Consider the following 18,310-nt stretch of genomic DNA (forward strand, 5'->3'; position numbering starts at 1 on the left):
GACATGATCGAAACATTTAAATATGTTAAAGGCTTAAATACGGTCCAGGAGGGAAGTGTTTTTAATAGGAAAGCGAACACAAGAACAAGGGGGCACAATCTGGGGTTTGTTGGGGGAAAGATCACAAGCAACATGAGAAAATTTGATTGGACTGAAAGAGTAGTAGATGCTTGGAACAAACTTCCAGCAGACGTGGTTGGTAAATCCACAGTAACTGAATTTAAACATGCCTGGGATAAACATATATCCATTGTAAGATAAAATACAGGAAATAGTATAAGGGCAGACTAGATGGACCACGAGGTCTTTTTCTGCCGTCAGTCTTCTATGTTTTTATAATGTTTCCTATGGGGAAGATTGCTTCTTCTTACAAACTTTTCTACTTAAGAACCTGGTCACGGAATGAATTGAGTTCATAAGTAGAGGTACCACTGTACTGTCCTTTTTCTAATCAAGTCATTTTTACCTTCTCTCCTCGTTCTCTTCCCTTCACCAGCCAGTCTTCTGTCTGGGTAATTCTTGTTGATTTTTTCAGAGTCTTTCTGTTTTTGTTCATACTATGATCTCACAGCAGTTTGCATACACAAAGACAATATTTTGCAACTTATCTAATGGTCTGCCTAATCATCCAAAAAGGAAAAAAAATGTTTGTTTTGCTTGAATGCTGATCTTTAAAATGTTTATCACTGTGTGTATTTGAACCTAATGATAGTTCCCAAGTGATAGCAAGCCAATATTAAACATATAAACACAGAACCCGCCCGTTCCCTATAAACTGTACCAAAAGTAATCTTTCTCAGATTCTCTTTGGACTTCCCATGTTGTTCCCATATTAACTTAGCAAAGGAAGTGTTTTAATTAGGAGGCATTTCAACTAATGTAGAGGTTGATAATACCTTTTTTGCCAATACTTTTTCAATGGCAACATTTTATGTTTGCGGAAGTTTTCATATATAGTCTTTGCTTTCATGGTGATTTTTAATCAACTTCCTAATTTTTTTTAGCAATAGTTTTTCAAACGGCGATATTTGTTAGATACAACAGCTGTTGAATAGCAACCAGCTAAAATTGGAGTATCTTTAGAAAAAAAGTAGCTGGGCCATCATTCCCCTGTTGCAATAACAGAGCAGAATAACAGAGGTGAAAGGGAACTTGGAGGCATTCAAGTCCAACATTCAAGTCCAACACCCTGCTAAGACAGGGAAACCTATGCTATTTCAAATAAATAAATAAAATTTCTTCTTAAAAACTTCCAGTGTTGGGTCATCCACAAATTCTGGAGGCCAATCTGGTTAATGGTTGCAGGAACCACCTTTCCCCGTAAACTTTTGTTTTTATTAAATATTTTTTTTAACAAAGTAAAAATTAACAATTTTAAGGAAAGAAAAAAATTTCCTTCTTTCCATAGTCTACCTACCCTTTCTAATCACAATTAGTGATGGGCGAACCCAACGGTGTTCGGGTTCATCAAGTTCGGATGAACTTTATGCAAAATTCGGCCGAACCTGAACTTCAACCCGAACGGGGAATCCCTCCCACAAAGAGATTCCTGGGAGCGCTTTCGCTGCGAGAGAGGGCTTTCTCCGTCCGTTTCGGGAATGCCCGCCCCTCCCCTCTCGCAGCCCCTTCGCTGGGAGCACTTTCGTCCCAGACTTCCAGCAAGGGGGCTGCAGTAGAGGCAGGGCAGGTGTTCCCGAAGCGCTCGGAGAAAGCGCTCTCGCAGCCCCCTCGCTGACAGAGAGAGAGGAGGAGAGAGAGAAAGTAAGGGAGAAAGAGAGAGAGAGAGAAATGGGGGGGAGATAGCAAGAGAGAGAGGAGAAAAAAAGCAAGAGAGATAGAAAGAAAGAGAGAGAAAGAAAGAAAGAAAGCAATAGAAAGAGAGAAAGAAAACAAGAGAGGGAGAGAGAAAGTGAGAAAAAGAGAGAGAGAGCAAGAGGGGGAGAGAGAAAGAGAGAGAAATGACTCTTGATTTAAAGCATATGGTAAAAAGCACCCAAATAATAAGAGGAAAAAACCCCCAGCCGTTTGTGTGTGTGTGTGTGTGTGAACTCTTGAACCATTTCCAATAGCTCACCTGTTATTGGAAATGGTTCAAGAGTTCACACACACACACACACAAGGGGGGAGGAGACAGGGATGGAAAAAGAGAAGATAGTAATAATAGTAATGGATTTTGGTTTTGTTTTATTATTAATTTCTTTTAATTAAAAAATGGATTTTTTTTCTTATTTATTTATTTATTTGTTTGTTTATTTGTTTGTTTGTTTATACTTCTATGCCGCCCAGTCCCAAAGGGACTGTCGCTCAGACACTATACTTTTCTGCCCACACCAAAAGAAAATTAGAGAGAACATTGGCAGGAACTAGGTATGTCTAGTTTAATGAAAAAAAGGACCAGGGGAGACATGATAGCAGTATTCCAATATCTCAGGGGTTGCCACAAAGAAGAAGGAGTCAGGCTGTTCTCTAAAGCACCTGAGGATGGGAGAAAAAGAAATGGGTGGAAACTAATCAAGGAGAGAAGAAACTTAGAACTAAGGAGAAATTTCCTGACAATTGCAACAATTGATCAGTGGGAAAACTTGCCTCCAGAAGTTGTCAATGCTCTAATATTGGGAGTTTTTAAAGAAAAGATTGGATAACCATTTGTCTGAAGTGGTGTAGGGTTTCCTGCCTAAGCAGGGAGGTGGACTAGAAGACCTCCAAAATCCCTTCCAACTTTTTTTTATTATTATTATTATTATTATTATTATTATTATTATTATTATTATCATCCAATTATTATTATTATCCAATTATTATTATTGTTATTGTTGTTGTTGTTGTTGTTATTATTATTATTATTATTATTATTATTATTATTATTATCCAATTCTGTTATTCTATTCTATTCCACTCCATTCCAATTGTTCTGTCAGGAAATTTCTCCTTAGTTCTAGGTTGCTTCTCTGCTTAATTAATTTCCATCCATTGCTTCTTGTCCTGCCTTGGGATGCTTTGGAGAATAGCTTGACTCCTTCTTTGTGGCAACCCCTGAGATATTGAAACACTGCTATCATGTCACCTTAAACAAGACATACCCAGTTCCAGCAACCATTCTTGATACGTTTTAGCCTCCAATACCCCAAGGAAAGAATTTCCAAATCGTTTTAAAAAGAAAATCTTGCATATTCAATTAGGTGATGAAGCCCACGCCGTCATTGACATGCGACAGAGACGTTCAGATCAAAGGAAGGAGCAATTAAAGAAATATTACCAGCATTGAATTAGGAACAGCAGGGCTTGGGTGTGGTCCTCATTAGCAGGGAAGGGTTTAAAAGGCAGGCAAGCTCTTGAAGCCATGTGGAGTGTTATCAGTTGGAGTTGCGGTGACCTTCTTTGATGCTCGGCGTCTCTGTTCCTGGCTTGTGGCCCAGCAGTCTGGAAGACCCGTGGGAGGTGTATGTTTGCTATCTACAGCCTCGTCTTGGCAGCAGGAATCCTGTATTGCTGCATGGACTATTCCCTTCATGTATATATTTGAAGTTCCAGCGTTTTCCTGTTTGTAAGGACATTTTCTGTTAACTGTGTTTTTCCTGAATTTTATAAACTGCATTTGCCTTTTACCGGTGTGTCTGGCTTATCTTTTTGGGTTGGTCATAGCTCCTGGAGTGACCCAGACAGAACACCAAGGTTGAAGAGCTACCTTCTGCCTTCAGTGTTGCTTCTTCACAGTTCAGCAGGTCCCAGGAAAAGCATCCCAAAATATTCAAAAGAATATATTTTGGAATGCTACGTTTAAAAAAAACCAAAAATCACCAGTTTGTGGTTGTTATGTTTAATTGTATCTTAGATACATGCCCACTTCTGCATGGAAAGAGGAAGAGGCCAAAGTAGGGGAAAAATAATTTTTATGCACATTTTGCATACTTGGAAAAATTGCTTGTTAAACTCTATTCAGGGGAAAAAATGGGGATACATTGCAACATTGACAAAAAACATTTAGACTACCATACAAACATGAGCCATTATTGTTTTTAGTAATAATTGGTTTTAACTTGTTCTTTTTAATATTATATTTGTATTATATTGTATTGTTATTGTTGTGAGCCGCCCCGAATCTTCGGAGAGGGGTGGCATACAAATCTAATTAATAATAATAATAATAATAATAATAATAATAATAATAATAATAACTGGAACTTCTACCGGAACTACCATTTACCAGTGGCAAAGAACTGGTGGGATCATAAGCCCGAAAAAGTGGTCAAAAATGAGCAAGCAAAACTACTGTGGGACTTCCGACTTCAGACTGACCGAATTCTGAAGCATAACACACCAGACATTGTGATCGTGGAGAAAAAGAAAGTATGGATCATCGACATCGCAATCCCAGGAGACAGCAGAATTGAGGAGAAGCAGCTAGAGAAATTAGTGAAATACAAAGATCTAAAAATCGAGCTGCAACGACTCTGGCATAAGCCAGTGAAAGTGGCCCCAGTGGTACTTGGCACGCTGGGCGCAGTGCCAAAGGATCTCAGCGGACATTTGAAAACCATCGGAATTGACAAAATCTCCATCGGTCAAATGCAAAAGGCCGCTTTACTGGGATCGGCAAACATAATTCGCCGCTACATCACGCAGTCCTAGGTGCTTGGGAAGTGCCCGACTGGTGATGAAATACAAAATCCAGCATAGTGATCTCATTTGCTGTGTTGTATTGACATAATAATGATAATGATAATGGTAATGGTAATGGTAATAATAATTATTATTTATATTACAAATATGGATATTGAAGACACATTGTTTTAAGTACACCTCTAGAAAACAAGTGTTAAAGTTATAGCTAAACATTGTAGAATATTAGCAATGTGAAGCTTCCCCTAACAACCTTGAAATTAATATAGCACCCAAATGTAATTCATAGAAACATAGAAACATAGAAGACTGACGGCAGAAAAAGACCTCATGGTCCATCTAGTCTGCCCTTATACTATTTTCTGTATTTTATCTTACAATGGATATATGTTTATCCCAGGCATGTTTCAATTCAGTTACTGTGGATTTATCTACCACGTCTGCTGGAAGTTTGTTCCAAACTTCAATTCAATTCAAATGACTATTCTTTAATCACCATTTCTAACTGGAAGAAGTAGCCTACAAAATAAGGACAAATTTAAATAGTGATAATAAATATTATTACAGGATATGTATGCATTATCTTAGCTGATCATTTTTTAATGTACGGTTGTACAAGTGTTATATGTACGTTTGTTTTCTTTTTGTTTTTCTCTTTTCCTTTCTGTTATTTTAATGTATATATTTAATAAAGATTTATTTTTTTAAAAAAATATGGACAGACAGCCCACAATAAAAGCATTCGATCTATTTTCATCCACCAAGCTCCGGAAATATGTAGAGTCCATAAATGTCACTGACAGCAGGTGGATATCATAGACTACTATTGGCAAATAAACCATTAATCAGATTATAAGGCAGGCAGGATATTAATTAATAACTATTAATGTTTCTGGGCTTAAAACAAACAATCCGTCATTGCAAACATATGATATCAAAGATGTGTTTATTGAAACCTCGCAACAAAATACCTCCTGTATTAAATTTGTAGGAAAAACAATGGGCTGTGTATTGCCTTGTCTTGGCTATGAAAATCACATTGATTGGCTGAAAGACATATATGTTTCTGCGATATATCTGAAAGATAATGAGCCCACTTTCATTTATATAGTAAATATCCTATTCTTCCATTCAGCGGCGGGCAGCAGGCGGTGTGCCCAAGTGTACGGCTCCAGTAAGAAAATCATGTGTAGTTAATTTTAATTAGCTTAGGAAAGAATAGGATAAAAAAATATACACTAAAAGCATTGTTAGCATTTTCTTTTTCTCTGAATGTTTAACGTATCAAAGAAATATCACTAATTATTATTTTAAGCATTGATTCTGTGTATTTTACTGCTCATGTTTATATAGACTTATATATAGACTTTTATATATTTATAAATATATATTTATATAGACTTTTGCAAAGCCTTCGACTCAGTGGTCCACGACAAACTACTCCTAAAACTCAAATCCTATGGCATCTCAGGACTCCTCCACAACTGGATTACCGCGTTCCTGTCAAACAGGCAACAAATTGTCAAAATTGGTAGCGCCATCTCCACCCCCGCCCCTGTCATAAGCGGCGTTCCCCAGGGAAGCGTACTAGGTCCTACTCTCTTCATTCTCTACATTAATGACCTCTGTGACCATATCGAAAGCAACTGTGTTCTTTTTGCCGACGATGTGAAACTTTTCAACACCACTGATAACACACTCACTCTCCAAAAAGACCCGGACTTTGTCTCAGACCGGTCTAACACCTGGCAACTTCAAATATCAACCAACAAATGCTATACCCTCCACATAGGCAAAAATAATCCAAATCGCACATACAAACTGAATAAACAATCACTCACTGCTAACCCACACTCAGTAAAAGACCTTGGAATACTAATATCGAATGACCTAAGTGCTAAAGCCCACTGCAACAACATCGCCAAAAAAGCTTCTAGAGTTGTTAACCTGATCCTAAGCAGTTTCTGCTCAGGCAATCTCACACTACTCACAAGAGCCTACAAAACTTTTGCCAGACCCATCCTAGACTACTGCTCATCTGTCTGGAACCCATACCACATCTCAGACATCAACACCCTTGAAAATGTCCAAAGATATTTCACCAGAAGAGCCCTTCACTCCTCCACTCGAAACAGAATGTCCTACGAAAATAGACTAACAATCCTGGGCCTAGAAAGCCTAGAACTACGGTGCCTAAAACACGATTTGAGTATTGCCCACAAGATCATATGCTGCAACGTCCTACTGGTCAATGACTACTTCAGCTTCAACTGCAACAACACAAGAGCACGCAACAGATTCAAACTTAATACGAACCGCTCCAAACTTGACTGTAAAAAATAGGATTTCAACAATCGAGTTATCGAAGCGTGGAACTCATTACCGGACTCAATTTATACATGGTATGTTTGTATGTATGACTGATTCTTTAAATTGGGGTTTTTTAGATTGTTTTTAATATTAGATTTGTTTACATTGTCTTTTTATATTGTTGTTAGCTGCCCCGAGTCTTCGGAGAGGGGCGGCATACAAATCTAATAAATACAATACAAATACAATATATATCGCTTCGTAGTGGTTTTAACGCCCTCTCTAAGCAGTTTACAGAACCAGCCTCTTGCCCCCAACAAATCTGGGTCCTCATTTGACCCACCTCGGAAGGACAGAAGGCTGAGTCAACCTGGAGCCGGTGGTGAGATCTGAACTGCTGAACTGCTAAACGCGACCTAAGCGTAGCCCATAAAGTCATCTGCTACAACGTCCTTTCTGTCAACGTCTACTTCAGCTTCACCCACAACAACACAAGAGCACACAACAGATACAAACTTAAAGTAAACCGCACCAAATTTGACTGCAGGAAATACGACTTTAGTAACTGAGTAGTTAATGCCTGGAACTCCGTAGTATTATCACCTAACCCCCCAAACCTTACCCTTAGACTCTCCACTGTTGACCTCTCCCCGATTCCTCAGAGGTCAGTAAGGGGTGTACATAAGTGCACCAATGTGCCTTCCATCTCCTGTCCTAATGTTTCTCTTTTACTAGTATCATGTATATAAATATTATTATATCTTTGTATAGAAACAGAAGACTGACGGCAGAAAAAGACCTCATGATCCAACTATTCTGCCCTTATGCTATTTTCTGTGTTTTATCTTAGGATGGATATATGTTCATCTCAGGCATGTTTAAATTCAGTTACTGTTGATTTACCAACTATGTCTGCTGGAAGTTTGTTCCAAGCATCTACTACTCTTTCAGTCCAATCAAATTTTCTCACGTTGCTTCTGATCTTTCCCCCAACTAACCCCAGATTGTGCCCCCTTGTTCTTGTGTTCACTTTCCTATTAAAAACACTTCCCTCCTGGACCGTATTTAACCCTTTAACATATTTAAATGTTTCGATCATGTCCCCCCTTTTCCTTCTGTCCTCCAGACTATACAGATTGAGTTCATGAAGTCTTTCCTGATACGTTTTATGCTTAAGACCTTCCACCATTCTTGTAGCCCGTCTTTGGACCCGTTCAATTTTGTCAATATCTTTTTGTAGGTGAGGTCTCCAGAACTGAACACAGTATTCCAAATGTGATCTCACCAGCACTCTATATAGCAGGATCACAATCTCACTCTTCCTGCTTGTTATACCTCTAGCTATGCAGCCAAGCGTCCTACTTGCTTTCCCTACTGCCTGACTGCACTGTTCACCCATTTTGAGACTGTCAGAAATCACGACCCCTAAATCCTTCTCCTCTGATGTTTTTGCTAACACAGAACTGCCAATGCAATACTCAGATGGAGGATTCCTTTTCCCCAAGTGCATTATTTTACATTTGGAAGCATTAAACTGCCAAAACGTTATACCACCAATACATACTTGACAAAACCATCCAACAAACAAACAAACAAAGAGGTCATCTACTGGCCAAATGAAAGCTTTTCCCTACATCCCTGAAAGTGATAAGAGGTTACCAGGGAAGGTATGGATGGTATGTATGTATGGGATTATGACTGTTTTATTTATTTATTTATTATTTATTTATTTATTGGATTTGTATGCCCCCCCTCTCCAAGGACTTCATGGGTTTCCTTTTAATATGGGGTTCTGTACTTTTGGATTATATTTGACTTTTTTATTGTTCTGTATCTATTTGTATTTCTATTTATATTTTATTGTAAGCCACCCTAAGTCCTTTGGCAGTGTAGAAGTCAAATGAATGAATGAATGAATGAATGAATGAATCATTCATTCATTCATTCATTCATTCATTCATTCATTCATTCATTCATTCATTTGAATGAATGAATTAAGTAAGTAAGTACACAAACGTACAAATAAATCAATAAATATCAATAGCCGCCCCGAGTTTGCGGAGAGGGGCGGCATATAAATCCAATAAATCTAATCTAAATCTAATCTAATCAATAAAGCAATAAATACACAAACAAAAAATTAATAAAGTGGTCCTCTACTGGCCGAATGAAGGCTATTTCTTGCTTCTGCAAAAGGGAAGATGGACTTCCACCAGGGAAGGTGATTGGTCTAGAGAAGGCCTGGATGTCTTCTTTTCTGACGCGCTGATGTGCTCCAGGCAGTGACATCACATTACATCATCAGATTCTACTCTGAAGATTCTGGGCATCTCGGAATGTCCAGGGTTGCCATAGGGACCGGAGTACACACTTTTGAATTTTTACTGGCCACTCTTTACTGGACGCTGACAGGCTAGAGGCAACATCCATCCACTCTTTACTGGACGCTGACAGGCTAGAGGCAGCATCCATCTCTGTCATCGTTCAAATTATAGCTTTTTCCCCATAATGGCAGGTAGGAATTGGGGACCCTGAATTCAGTCTCACTGAAAGGCCAATAGGTTGTTAGACGCACAGCACATCTGGGGAAAGGAAGAGGTTTGGGGGTGGGCTACCCAAGGGGAGGAAATGGGAACCTCGATAGGGAGCAAGTCGGAAGAAAACCAGTGGGGCGAGCCATCTCTCAGTCCAATTTTGGGAAGTTCTTGACTTGTTTATCTTGGTTTATGGCCCTGTATTCAGTAGAGTTTCATGCCCACTTCCAAGAAATATTTCCCAATGTAGTTTTTGATGGAAACTGATTTTCTCATCACTTCAAAGGTTTAGGAGGGGGACTCATGGAACAGGGGGAGGGAAAGAAACAGGTGTCAGAAAACAGAAACCAAATATCAGGCTGAACTACGTTGCGTTGTTTGTCTGGGGCCAAGAAGACAGTTGGGAGCCCTTTTTAAAAATCTACAGGAATATCTACTTGGGGAGGGCTACTTTTGAGTCCCCAAGTATCTCTTTTGGGAAGGACCTTAAGATCAGGAGGGTGCAGGCAGGGCTACATCTCTCAAAGCTCTCAGGATGGGACTCAGGATGGCTAAACTACATGATCCCTCAACCACCTGGTCTCCTTCCACAGATTTTGTCCAAAGAAGAAAAATGCTCTTTTCTTACTCACTCATTTACCTATCCCTTTTATTCTGGGCCATTTATGCAGGGTGGGGGGATGGCTTTGTGTCTGGGAGAGGAATAGGTGCATAACCTCCCACCCACCTGGATAACTAAGGAGGAATTTCCTGACAGTCAGAACAGTTAATCTGTGTACAGCTTGCATCCCCCAACCCTGCATAAATAATAATAATAATAATAATAATAATAATAATAATAATAATAATAATAATAATAATAGCAATAATAATAATAATAGCAATAATAATAATAATAATAATAATAAAATAATAATAGTAATAATAGTAATAGCAATAGCAATAGCAATAATAATAATAATAATAATAATAATAATAATAGTAATAGCAATAATAATAAAAAATAATGATAATAATAGTAATAGCAATAGCAATAGCAATAATAATAATAATAGTAATAGCCCAGGGAGGGGCTAAGCACCTATTCCCCCCTCCAGGCACAAAGCCATCCCCCCCCTGCATTAATGGCCAATAATAATAATAATAATAATAATAATAATAATAATAATAATAACAACAACAACAACAATAATAACAATAACAATAATAACAACAACAACAACAACAATAATAATAATAATAATAATAATAATAATAATAACAACAATAATAATAATCACAATAATAATAATGATCGTGGAGAAAAAGAAAGTATGGATCATCGACATCGCAATCCCAGGAGACAGCAGAATTGAGGAGAAGCAGTTAGAGAAATTAGTGAAATACAAAGATCTAAAAATCGAGCTGCAATGACTCTGGCATAAGCCAGTGAAAGTGGTCCCAGTGGTCCTTGGCATGCTGGGCGCAGTACCAAAGGATCTCAGCGGACATTTGAAAACCATTGGAATTGACAAAATCTCCATCTGTCAATTGCAAAAGGCCGCTTTACTGGGATCGGCAAACATAATTCGCCGCTACATCACGCAGTCCTAGGTGCTTGGGAAGCGCCCAACTGAGGATGAAATACGAAATCCAGCATAGTGATCTCATTTGCTGTGTTGTATTGACAATAATAATAATAATAATAATAATAATAATAATAATAACAACAACAATAATAACAACAACAACAACAACAACAATAATAATAGCAATAATAATAAAACCACAACAGAGCTGGAAGGGACCTTAGAGGTTTTCTAGTCAACCCCCTGCTTAGTGTTTCCTGCCTAAGCAGGGGGTGGACTAGAAGACCTCTAAGGTCCCTTCCAGCTCTGTTGTGGTTGTATTATTATTATTATTATTATTATTATTATTATTATTATTATTATTATTATTATTATCCTGGACATAATGAGGACCTGGATCCAATTCAGGACATCAGATCTCCTCCGATAGAAAGCGAAAATCCATTTTCTGACTTCTGTCCTTCTTTGGGTGTCTTTTACAGATCCAGCGCACCTCCAAAACCTGGCTGCCTTCAACCCTCCCGTCTCCGCCTCCCTTCAGTCTTTCCACCCACCTCTGCCACCTCCCTATTCAACCCTTCCTGGCACCCTGGACAACTTCCCCGGACCCTCCTCTCTCCTACATCAGGTTTCAGGTTTGTTTATTTCTTTATTTTATTTATTTATTTATTTATTTAGTCCAATACACAATACACATTGAAGAGAATAGGTATGTACTGTAGTAATATAACTAAAGAAAGGAATAGAAGAAAAGATATTTTATATCTTTTCTTCTATTCCTTTCTTTAGTGAACATATTTGAAAGGAAGAAAAGATAAATGAGATAAGGGGAGACTATTGGACAGGGGACGGAAGGCACACTGGTGCACTTATGCACGTCCCTTACTGACCTCTAAGGAACCTGGAGTGGTCAATCGTGGATAGTCTAAGGGAGAAATGTTGGGGGTTAGGAGCTGACACTACCAAGTCAGGTAATGAGTTCCATGCTTCAACAACTCGGGTTCTTTTTTCTCCTTCCGCACATCCTTCCCTCCCTCTTTCTTTCTTTCTTTCTTTCCTTCTTTCTTTCTTTTTTTCTTCCTTTCTTTTTTTCTTCCTTTCTTTTTCCTTCCTTCTCCCTGTGTGTCTGTCTTTCTGTCTTTTTCTCTTTCTGTTTTTCTTTCTGTCTGTCTTTCTGTTTTTCTGACTTTTATCTTTCTATCTTTCCTTCCTTTTTTCTTGATATCTCTCTGTCTTTCTTTCTTTATATCTGTCTTTCTTTTTTCCTTCCTGCCTTCCTCCCTCCCTCCCTCCCTTCCTTCCTTTCTTCTCTTCTACATGCAGAGAGGAGGGTTAATATTGGGCAGCTGTAGGGCCATGCATCTCCTTCTACCTGGAGGACCATGAAGGACCTCAATTGGCAGGCTTAAAGGTTCAGTGTGGTACAGGAGCTCCTGGGTGATTTTCCTGACACTGAATAGTATTTTCCTTCCTTTCCAGATGGTTCGAAAAGAAAATTTCGTTGGGGGGACAAGGAGCCTCCCAGAAAAAGGCTCAAGGAGGACAAAGAGTATTCGGAAGGTGAGTGCAAAATACACTTGGCGCCAGGTATTCCCTGGCCCTTGTTAGCCTTCATACCAGATCCTGGGCTTCAAGGCTGGTGGACCCTTAAGAAGGGAATCCATAGCTGGGAGATAGTGGGATAGAGCATCTTGGTGGGAGAAGTGCGGGAGCCCAAAAGTAGCTCATATTCTGTCTAAGCAACCTAGTTGGTATCCTCCAAACAGGGATTCTTTCTCCTTCCTTCCTTCCTTCCTTCCTTCCTTCCTTCCTTCCTTCCTTCCTTCCTTCCTTCCTTCCTATCTTTGTTCTTCTTTCTTTCTTTCTTTCTTTCTCTCTCTCTCTCTCTCCTTCCTTCCTTTCTTCTTTTCTAATTTCAGAGAGGTGGGGTTCATATTGGGCAGGTGTAGGGCCATGCTTCTCCCCATTCCCAGAGGACCATGAAGGACCTCACTTGGCAGGCTTAAAGGTTCAGTTCAATGTGGTGCTGGAGCTCCTGACATTGAACAGTATTTTTCTTCCTCCCTTTCCAGATGGTGGTCAAGTGCAACAGGGAAAAAGAAAAATGGCTTGGACAGACGAACCTCCAGAGAAAGTCATCAAGGAGGAGGAGGAGATGGAAGTGCCCACCGAACTCCTGGCTGTCCACGAAGACCCAAAGGTGGCGTTTCCCGGAGTCCTACCAGACCTGCCAGATGAACCCTGGGACGACTCTTCCTCTTCCGATGACTCAGATCTCCCCCAGCCCAAGATGCCCACCGAACTCCTGGCTGTCCACGAAGACCCAAAGGTGGCGTTTCCCGGAGTCCTACCAGACCTGCCAGATGAACCCTGGGACGACTCTTCCTCTTCCGATGACTCAGATCTCCCCCAGCCCAAGATGCCCACCGAACTCCTGGCTGTCCACGAATACCCAAAGGTGGCGTTTCCCGGAGTCCTACCAGACCTGCCAGATGAACCCTGGGACGACTCTTCCTCTTCCGATGACTCAGATCTGCCGGATGAACCCTGGGATGACTCTTCCTCTTCCGATGACTCAGATCTGCCGGATGAACCCTGGGACTACTCTTCCTCTTCCGAAGACTCCACGGCAGGCCAGGCCTCTTCGGCTGTGGAGAAGAGCCAGCCCCAAAGCCAAGAGAGGCAGGTCCCCACTGCCATAATCCCACCTTCCCCAAAGGACTGGTCTTCAGCACTTCCAAGTAGCATGGACTGGAGCACCCATGGTGCAGCTGCTTGGAAGCCCACCAGCCTGGGGTCGAAGCCAGCTGGCTTAGGGCCAAACGTTGGGCGCTCCATTAACATTTCACCACCCCCCTATCAAGGGGACACATTTCAGTCCTGGAGAGCGCCACCCCCCCGACCTGGAGGTCTCTCAACAAATCACAAATGAGCAGCGGCCCCTATGGGAAAAGTTGAAACAAGAGGCTCAGCTGGCAAGGAAAATGGCCGCCTTCTGCACGTTACTGGCAAGGATGAGGATCACTGAGGACTTTGAGGAAGAAATGGACGTCTTCTAGCTTTGGCCATCCTTGCCGGTCATCCTCTTGGGCTTCTCCAATAGCAAATTTATAGGCTGGGAGCGCATGGCTACGTTTGGGGTTGGGCTTATGATCATTAAGGGACATTAAGATATACTACTTTAGATTATAGCTGTTATTATAGTTTTATGAATTCAATTGATAATCCTGTTATCTTGAGTGGTTGTATTGTTAATTTTGGTTTCAATTGTAATATTTAAAGTTAAATTCAAGTTCAAAAGTTAAATTCAAAAGTTAAATTCATGTTCAAAACTTAAATTCAATCTGAAACTCGAATTCCTTTTAACATAATGTTCAGCTTTACTGTATATATGTACTACTTTAGATTAGATAATGTTCTTATTGCTGTTATCATAGTCTTATGAATTCAATTTATAATCCTGTTATCTTGAGTGGTTGTATTTTTAATTCCTCTTTCGATTATAATGTTTAAAGTTAAATTCAAGTTCTCAGTGTATTCCCTGCATTTATTTATTAATTATTAAATTATTTATTAAGTTTGTATGCTGCCCAAATCTCGAAGGACTCCATCTTTATAATCTGTTTTACAATAAAATGTTATTTTTTTTAAAAAAAAACCTGCAGTTAAATATTTCTCTCCCTCGGCGGAAGACATTGGTTTGAAAAGGAAATCTACTACACAGTCATACACACTCAATCCAACTAGTTGTAATACAGGAGTCAGAAAAATTGGGGGCATCAATTCCCTCACGCCTGGCGACAGAGGTGAGTCTTCAGCATTTTGCGGAAGGCGAGGAGGGTAGAGGCAGTTCAAATCTCCGGGGGGAGTTGATTCCAGAGGGCCAGGGCCACCACAGGGAAGGCTCTTCCCCTGGGTCCCGCTAGGCGACATTGTCGACGGGACCCGGAGAAGGCCAACTCTGTGAGACCTAATCGGCCACTGGGATTCATGTGGCAGAAGGCAGTCTTGGTGGTATTCTGGTCCGAAATCCTTGAAGGGCTTTATAGGTCATTACCAACACTTTGAATTGTGACCGGAAACTGATCGGCAGCCAGTGCAGGCCATGGTATAGGATTTCTTGCTTGGGTGTGTGTGTGTTAAACTAGATGACCTACAAGGTCCCTTCCAACTTTGTTAATCTGTTAATCCGTACTGATGAGAGTGAATACCAACACTAAAAGTCTATACAGGCTGAAACTCTTAAGATGGACTGGTCTTTGGTCTTGGATGGGGTTGAACTGCCCCAGATGGGACCCAAGGCACAATCTGGGGGTTCTCCTGGAGTGGGCAACCCCTGCTCAAGAAGTTAGTAACCTAAAAGTATAAGAGAAGGATCAATGATGATGCAGATTTACCAAAATGGAGAAGTCAACATTACTATTTGTCAGTAATGTGATGTAATGTCGCTTCTGCTTTGGTAATCTCATACTACTAACCAGAGCATACAAAACATTTGCCAGACCAATCCTTAAATACAGCTCATCTGTCTGGAACCCACACTGCATTTCAGACATAAACACTCTATAAAATGTCCAGAGATACTCCACTCCTACAGTTCTCCACTTGCAACAGAGATGCAACTAGATTTACAATCCTAGTCTTAGAAATCTTAGAACTACGCCGCCTTAAACACAACCTAAGCATAGCTCATGAAATCATCTGCTACAATGTCCTTTCTGTCAAAGTGAAGTGTCATCTGTCAGAAATGGAGCAGGGTCTTCTGGTTGGGCAGGGGGGAGTTGAACTAGATAGAAACATAGAAACATAGAAGACTGACGGCAGAAAAAGACCTCATGGTCCATCTAGTCTGCCCTTATACTATTTCCTGTATTTTATCTTACAATGGATATATGTTTATCCCAGGCATGTTTAAATTCGGTTACTGTGGATTTACCAACCACGTGTGCTGGAAGTTTGTTCCAAAGATCTACTACTCTTTCAGTAAAATAATATTTTCTCATGTTGCCTTTGATCTTTCCCCCAACTAACTTCAGATTGTGTCCCCTTGTTCTTGTGTTCACTTTCCTATTAAAAAGACTTCCCTCCTGAACCTTATTTAACCCTTTAACATATTTAAATGTTTCGATCATGTCCCCCCTTTCCCTTCTGTCCTCCAGACTATACAGATTGAGTTCATTAAGTCTTTCCTGATACGTTTTATGCTTAAGACCTTCCACCATTCTTGTAGCCCGTCTTTGGACCCGTTCAATTTTATCAATATCTTTTTGTAGGTGAGGTCTCCAGAACTGAACACAGTATTCCAAATGTGGTCTCACCAGCGCTCTATATAAGGGGATCACAATCTCCCTCTTCCTGCTTGTTATACCTCTAGCTATGCAGCCAAGCATCCTACTTGCTTTTCCTACACTTTGAGCTACAAGGTCCCTTCTAACTCTGAGGTTTTGGACTGGCTTTGATATCAGGAGATATCATCAGATGAAGCATAAAACAGGTCGGGATCCAAAGAAGGTAAAAGTATGTTCCTAACTTCTGCAGTTGCATAGCCATCCGCTGAAACAAGAAAAAAAAGAATTCTCCTTACCGTAGCCACCTTTCTGGACTGCAGCACTGAGCCAATAGTAACTGTGTGTTCTCATTTCCTCTGTGAGTACACAGAGCAGATGCACCAAAGACAAATGCCTTGGGTGTCCAATCACATTTGACCAATGTTCTGCTGGCGTGTTTCAACCGCCTGTAATTACAGGGTAAATTAGTCCAGGAAGACACACACCACACGATAAAAGGAAAACCCAAAAGTTTTTATAAACAGAAAAACAGAAACAGCTCCCTTTTTAAATGTCAAAGGGATTTTCTGGTACACACAAGGCACAGGTGGAATGCAATCCAATGCCCTTCGAAAGGCGAGGAGAGTGGGGGTGGTACAAATCCCCAGGGGGAGTTGGTTCCAGAGGACCAGGGCCACAACAGAGAAGGCTCTTCCCTGTGGACCTGCCAGTTGGCATTGTTTGGCTGATGGGACGTGGAGAAGGTCAACTCTGTGTGACCCGACCGGTCACTGGAACATATGAGCAGAAGACAGCCCCATAAATAATCTGATCCAAAACCATGTAAGGCTTTAGAGTTAATAACAAACATATAAATCAGCCGATCGGCAACCAGTGAAGTTCACGGAGTTCTGGACTGATGTGGTACAGATCAGGGTTTACCTGATCTTTGAACAAACAAGCCATTTTTATTATTATTATTATTATTATTATTATTATTATTATTATTATTATTATTATTTTAATTGGATTTGTATGCCGCCCCTCTCCGCAGACTCGGGGCGGCTAACAACAGTAATAAAACAGTATATAACAATAATCCAATACTAAAAACAGTTAAAAACCCATTATATAAAAACCAATCATACATACAGACATACCATGCATAAAATTTTAAAGGCGTAGGGGGAAGTGTATCTCAGTTCCCCCATGCCTGGCGGCAGAGGTGGGTTTTAAGCAGCTTTCGAAAGGCAAGGAGGGTGGGGGCAATTCTAATCTCTGGGGGGAGTTGGTTCCAGAGGGCCGGGGCTGCCACAGAGAAGACTCTTCCCCTGGGTCCCGCCAAGCAACATTGTTTGGTTGACGGGACCCGGAGAAGGCCCACTCTGTAGGACCTAACTGGTCGCTGGGATTTGATATACAATAAAAATAAATAAATAAAAGGTCAATGTTTAATTTCAGACCAATGGGCAGTTGTGGGTGGAAATTTCTCCAGAATAGAAGGGATTTTTTATCTGTTCTTTATCTGACCGGTGGGAAGCCATGTAAAAAAGGATGTGATTGTGCTCTCCAAAAGATTAAGGTTTTTTTTTAGTAGTTTTAATAGATTTTTAGTCCAGCACTTTAACTCTGCAACACACTGGCTCTTATATATATTCACCATATAAACAAATAAAATTTTAATTAACCTGCTACTAATTAATAGGGAAGGAGAAAGATATAACACCTAAATACCATTTTCAGTTCACTCTGTGAGTTGTGTCTCTTAAGCCATTAGTGATGTAACTTTGGCTGAAATGTAGATAGCTGGCTTGAATATTTATCTCTATTTATTTAGCTCTATTTCCTCATCAGCCTCGTATTTGCAGAAGCGGGGAAATGCATATGGAGAAAAGATCTCTACTGCAATATAAAAACAAGGAATTAATCATGGGCGAAAAAGAAAAGCAGAGCTATTAAGCCCTTCAAAACATCGTAAGTAAACCAAAACACCTGGCAGCCCAAGAGAGAG

The 18,310-nt window shown here is 40.2% G+C and overlaps 1 protein-coding gene across 1 annotated transcript; it reads left to right on the top strand.

The window, feature by feature from the left end:
- The first annotated feature begins 9,438 nt into the window (after positions 1-9,438).
- On the top strand, positions 9,439-14,690 carry LOC139174340 (uncharacterized). Its single transcript, XM_070764638.1, has 4 exons — positions 9,439-9,445; positions 11,515-11,667; positions 12,512-12,619; positions 13,564-14,690. The coding sequence occupies exons 1-4, from the start codon at positions 9,439-9,441 to the stop codon at positions 13,962-13,964; spliced, it is 669 nt and encodes a 222-aa protein (XP_070620739.1). The 3' UTR covers positions 13,965-14,690.
- Positions 14,691-18,310: the final 3,620 nt, after the last annotated feature.

Source organism: Erythrolamprus reginae, chromosome 11 (assembly GCF_031021105.1).
Source record: "Erythrolamprus reginae isolate rEryReg1 chromosome 11, rEryReg1.hap1, whole genome shotgun sequence".
NCBI classification, from domain to species: domain Eukaryota; kingdom Metazoa; phylum Chordata; class Lepidosauria; order Squamata; family Dipsadidae; genus Erythrolamprus; species Erythrolamprus reginae.

What these genes read in the sequence shown, in the direction of transcription:
- LOC139174340 (XM_070764638.1), top strand. An exon ending in TCTCCTACATCAGGTTTCAG is followed by an intron (nt 11,668 to 12,511) that starts GTTTGTTTATTT and finishes CTTCCTTTCCAG; the next exon opens with ATGGTTCGAAAAGAAAATTT. An exon ending in CAAAATACACTTGGCGCCAG is followed by an intron (nt 12,620 to 13,563) that starts GTATTCCCTGGC and finishes CCGATGACTCAG; the next exon opens with ATCTGCCGGATGAACCCTGG.